This window comes from Capsicum annuum, chromosome 9, assembly GCF_002878395.1.
Source record: "Capsicum annuum cultivar UCD-10X-F1 chromosome 9, UCD10Xv1.1, whole genome shotgun sequence".
NCBI lineage: Eukaryota > Viridiplantae > Streptophyta > Magnoliopsida > Solanales > Solanaceae > Capsicum > Capsicum annuum.
In genome coordinates, this window is record NC_061119.1 from 169,122,576 (window position 1) to 169,128,223 (window position 5,648).

Here is a 5,648-nt window from a genome sequence, read left to right on the forward strand (position 1 = left end):
TTTTGGCCCAATAGATAGATGGAAAGGACATTTTAGGCCCAATAGATAGACGAAAGGTGTTTTTGTATCATTTTATATAGTTAAAGGGCATGTTAGGCCCTTTTTCATAAATATAATAACCTTTTAAAAAAAATAAATTAAAATTGGGCTTAGTACCCTTTATTAGGAAAAATTAAATATAATAACCTAAGGGTGTGATATGTATGAAAATATTTTTGACCTTTTCATGCTTTGTTGATCAACTTTTTGAAATTTATTTTTAAAAGAAAAAAAAGCTTCTTAAAAATGAACAAAATTACTTTTATAATAAAAGTAAGAAAAATAAAAGTTTCATAAATAGAATTTCACATTAAAGTCTCCTCCCAGTTCTCCTACACATTCCAGTACCCCGTATCAGAAGGCATAAACAAAATGATTGCTACGAATTTAGCAGAACTCAATAACTTTAGGTCAAATAATGTATTTATGTTTATAAAAATTATTTAATATGTATAAAAAACATTTGGGAAGAACTCAATAAATAAGAATAATAGCGGTTAAAATTATAAACTGAAAATATTGACTTCAACTATACTCCTGGGATTGAATAATACTTTCAGTTTATTTAGCAAGCATACGAAACCAACATATTTTTGAGAAAAATATTTTTATCCAAAACACCTAAATGTCACGTGCATTTTCTTATGTAGTTAATCACCAAAAGAAAAGAATTAATTAAGACCAATAATTGTATATTTGTATATCATTAATTAAAACCGAATCATTCACTTTCCTTCCTCTTTCCTAACTCCAACTCTTCTCCCCTGCATTTCTATGTATTTTCCTTTCTCCTATATATAAGTTGTCTCTCTTCTCCACTTTTCTCAAAACTAATTTCCCAGCTTCATACCCAAAGCAAAAGAGCCCACAATTTCTTGTACATAAATTAAATGAAGACAGAAATGGCAGATTTCAACTTCGATAGTGCTTGTACTTCTCCTTATATAAGTGCACCTTCAAGTCCTCAACATCTTGGTACGACATTCTTTTTCAGTGCCCCCACTAGCCCTACACGTATCTCTGCCCTCAACAGAGAAACCAACATTATTCATGATAATAATGATGCGATTGATGATGATACAAATGGTTACGCTTTTGAATTTAGCGGACATGAAATGGAGAAAAGTTCAGTAACAGCAGCTGACGAGCTATTTGATGGTGGAAAGATCAAGCCAAAGCCAGTACTATCATTTGAGTCCAAACAAAAGAAGAAAGAAATTGAATCAATTGCAGAAGATAATGAACTAGGAAATGACGATGGTCGTGGAAGAGAAAGAAATCAACACTCTAAATTGAGTTCTTCAGGATCCAGGAGACACAAAGCAACGAGATCATTGTCTCCAATGAGAGTTGCAGATCTGTTGTTAATTGATGAAAATGATGAAAGTATTAATACAGAAAAAACAGAAGCAGAGTCCTCTGTTTCATCGTTGATATCACTATGGAACTCATGGAAATTGAAGGACTTATTGTTGTTTAGAAGTGCTTCTGAGAGTCGAGTGAGTAGCAGAACGGAAGAGTTAAACAAGTATGCATTGGTGAAGAAATTGCGTCAAGAAGATGTTAAGAAGGTGGGATTGAGCTCGAGAAGGAGGAGGACGGGGCCAATTTCGGCTCATGAGTTGCATTACAAGATGAAGAGGGACGTGTTAAAAGAGATGAAGAAGAAAACTTTCTTACCATACAAACGAAGTGTACTTAGTTGGCATGGTTGCTATGGCCTCGATGATACAATATCAATGTACATGACTCCTCGTCCTCAATAGTTAATAGCGTGATTCTTTCCATGTGTAAATACTTACTTATTATACTTTTCCTGGTTTCTACCTCATCTGATGTGAATGTTTCTAATCATAATATTTGAATAAATAGACACACACATTCTATAGATCAAATATCACACATGCATCTCAGATGATTTGTTATATAGGATGAATGTGCCTACTTGTTCAATTTTATGATCATTTAAGTATCTATTAATGTAACCCAAAGTTTGAGAGCATAAATATAAGTTGAGACAAAATTAAATGACGCATTCATGTATTATACCTTCATTTGATACTAGTATTTACACAGTAATGAAGTTTACTTCAACAATGATCGACCAGAATCTAGAAACACAACCTGCCAATTTTGTCTATGTCAACTGTCCCAAATGATTTATAAAAAGAACCACTATGATCATGTTGGTTAACAACACAATTTTTTTTAATGTTCATACCTCACGTGCTATTATGACCCAAAGACGGAAAAGAAAATAATTCGTGTTTATTGCCTCCCATTATCTCATATACTTTTGGCGTTACTTGTTATACAATATAGGAAAAACTATACTATAACTTGTCAATTCTTTACCTACCAAACCAATAACTTAAAAAAAAGAAAAAAAAAGAAAAGGACAATCACCAAAGTTGAAAAGGTGACTGGATTTTTTTTAATTTCTATTTTCCAATTTCCCTTGCTGTTTTCCTTTCTTTGTCATGTCAGCTAGCCTGCTATTGAGAAAGAAAGATTACTGCCAAGTCATCCCTAATCCCAAATACTTAAAATAAATTAAAGCTAAAGTGTCATTGGTAGTTATATATAGCAGCACCACATCTTTGACCCTAGCCTAACCAACTAAATATGATAATCTAAGGGTGTGTTTGGATAATTTCTGAAAATGCTTTCTAATTTTCCTATATTTTGTTGATAAAAAATATACAAAAAAATATTTTCTCTAGAAAAATTTTTTTTTCTTAAAATTATGAAAAATATTTTTTTTTAACATGCCTATAGAAAATAAGTTTCATAAGTAGCATTTTACCTTAATTGTCTCCTCACAACCCTCCACACCACGTCCACCCCACCCCATTCCATAGCCTCTATACCCACCACTCCTACCCTCTTACCCCACCCCAATAGTATTTGTCTAAATTATATAAAATATTTTTCATATTATGATCTTTTGCTTACTTATCATACACTTTCGTCTCAAATTATCTATCGTAATTTTCTAATCTTAGAAGTTTAGGACAATATTAATTATTCTCCTATTTTATCCTTGATTAGTAGTTAGAGTTCTTCATGACTATAAACACCTCAATTGAATAAATATTTAATACGTAAGTGATTATACTTAAGACAAAATACTAAAAATCCCTAGAAGTTATTGATTTTTAAGGGGTGCATAAAAGGAAAAAAATGATAGATAATTTGAAACTACTGTTTTTTAAAGGGCGCATAAAAAAGAAAAATGATAGACAGTTTGAAACGAAGAACAAAAATAAGTTACATCTCGCTTGTTACTAGGAAAACATTCACTCCACCTTATTTCTAGCATAATATTTTTTACTTATTTATCAATAGAGATGGACCCATCTTGCATAGAATGGTGTCACCTGACACTGCTTCTTCGAGAAAAAATATTATAAACCTATTAAGGAATTTGTTCCCCCCTCCCCTCCTCCTCTAAAAAAAAAAGATTAATTAATTTAGGGACGCTAACAATACACAATCACTAAGAGTTGATTTATTGGTAAAGGTAACATTTAGATTGTTGTATGTCACGGGATCAATACCCAAGCGTGGTTTTTTTTTAAATAGTTTTGAAGCCTTTTTCACCATATGTTTTCTTACTATTTTCTTCTTTTTAAATTAGATTTTCTTGAAGAAATTAATTGTTTTCTTCTTTGTTTGATTTTATGAAAGTATTTAACATGTATCTAAATTAACTGTGTTAAAGTTGTAATCTAGTGAAGAGATATGTTTTAAAATATCTTCCAAACTTTTTAAATCAAATATAGCATCTCAAAATTTGTCTCACTTGAAAGGAAGGGCAAACAAGTCGAGAAAAGGTCGATCTTTAAAAGAGTTTATTTAAGTTTCTCATAAGTTGATATTAAAAAATTTAGCATTTAAAAATGTCATTCAAACTATATTGTGATGCAATAATAAAAACAGCTTTTTGAAAAGGCAATTGTTGGGTTTGGCCCTTCTCCAAATCAAATTTGGCTCATAGGGAAACTTTAGTGATGCCCTTTAATTATTTAATATGTTTTAGTACTCAATAATTTGTTGAGTGTGATTGGTTATATTATAATGTAACAAAAGATGATTTTAATATGATGGTGTCTATCTCAAGAATTTGCTATTTTGTTCCATTTTTAAAGGTGACACCGCTTATAAAAAATTCTGCCTACCCCGGTGTTTGCCAAATATACGAAACCACATATTTTTTGAGAAAATCATTTTGAAACAAAAACACCATAAATTTCATGTGCATTTTCTTTTGTGGTTAATCTCCCAAAGGAAATTAAAATATTAAGAGCAATTGATATATCTCTAATTAAAGTCAACCCATTCAATTTCCTAGCTCTTTCCTTACTTCCATTCCTCTCCCTGCATCTCTCTATATTTTCCTACTCCTTTATATAAGTAGTTCTTTCTTCACTCTTCTCAAACTAAATTTCCCTTCCTCACACCAAATCAAATAGCCCACAATTTCTTTTACATAAATCAAATAAACACAGAATGACAGATAATGACAAATTTCAATTTAGACAGTGCTTGTACTTTCCTTATATAAGTGCCCCTTCAAGTCCTCAACATTTTGGATCAACATTCTTTTTCAGTGTTCCCACTAGCCCTAGTCTTATCTCCGCTCTTTCCATAGAAACCAACGTTATTCATGACAATGATGATGCAATTGATGATGATACAAATGATTTTACTTTTGAATTTGGCAGATATGAGATGGAGAAAAGCTCAGTAACAGCAACTGACGAGCTATTTGATAGTGGAAAGATCAAGCCAAAGCTAATACTATCATTTGAGTCCAAGCAAAAGAGAAAAGAAGTTGAATCAATTGCAGAAGATAATGAACTAGGAAATGACGATGGTCGTGAAAGAGAAAGAAATCAACATTCTAAACTGAATTCTTCAGGTCCTAGGAGGCACAAAGCGACAAGATCATTCTCTCCTCTGAGGGTTGCGAATCTGTTGTTAATTGAAGAAAACGAAGAAAATATCAAGAGAGGGAAAACAAAAATAGAGTCCTCTGTTTCATCATTGATATCGCTATGGGCCAGAACGTGGAAGCTGAAAGACTTATTGTTGTTCAGAAGTGCTTCAGAGAGTTGAGTGAATAGCAGTACAAAAGAGTTGACCAAGTATGCATTGGTGAAGAAAGTGTGTCAAGAAGATGTTAAGAAGGTGGGATTGAGCTCGAGAAGGAGGAGGAATGGATCGATTTCGGCTCATGAATTGCATTACAAGATGAAAAGAGACATTTCGAAAGAGATAAAGAAGAAAACTTTCTTGCCATACAAGCAAAGTGTACTTAGTTGGCATGGTGGTTGTGGCATCGACGATACAATTTCAATGTACATGACTACTTGTCAATAGTTAATAATCTGATTCTTTCCATGTGTAAATTATTTATTTGTTTGATATACAGTTTCTAATTTCGACCTCGTCCTATTTGACGGTGAGGCTCATGTAACATACGTAAAAATATTCATACGTTAGTGTATTTTTGTGCATTTTTAGCAGTTTATTTCGAGTTGAAAGACTAATTTTGAGGGTCCTTTTGATATATATACATATATATATATATATATATATATATA

The 5,648-nt window shown here is 31.9% G+C and overlaps 2 protein-coding genes across 2 annotated transcripts; both read left to right on the plus strand.

The window, feature by feature from the left end:
* Positions 1-941: 941 nt before the first annotated feature.
* Positions 942-1,805, plus strand: LOC107841998. Its single transcript, XM_016685814.2, has one exon. It carries the CDS (start codon positions 942-944, stop codon positions 1,803-1,805), a length of 864 nt encoding a protein of 287 aa, XP_016541300.2.
* A 2,746-nt stretch (positions 1,806-4,551) lies between these two features.
* On the plus strand, positions 4,552-5,160 carry LOC107841999. Its single transcript, XM_016685815.2, has one exon. It carries the CDS (start codon positions 4,552-4,554, stop codon positions 5,158-5,160), a length of 609 nt encoding a protein of 202 aa, XP_016541301.2.
* The last annotated feature ends 488 nt before the right edge of the window (positions 5,161-5,648 follow it).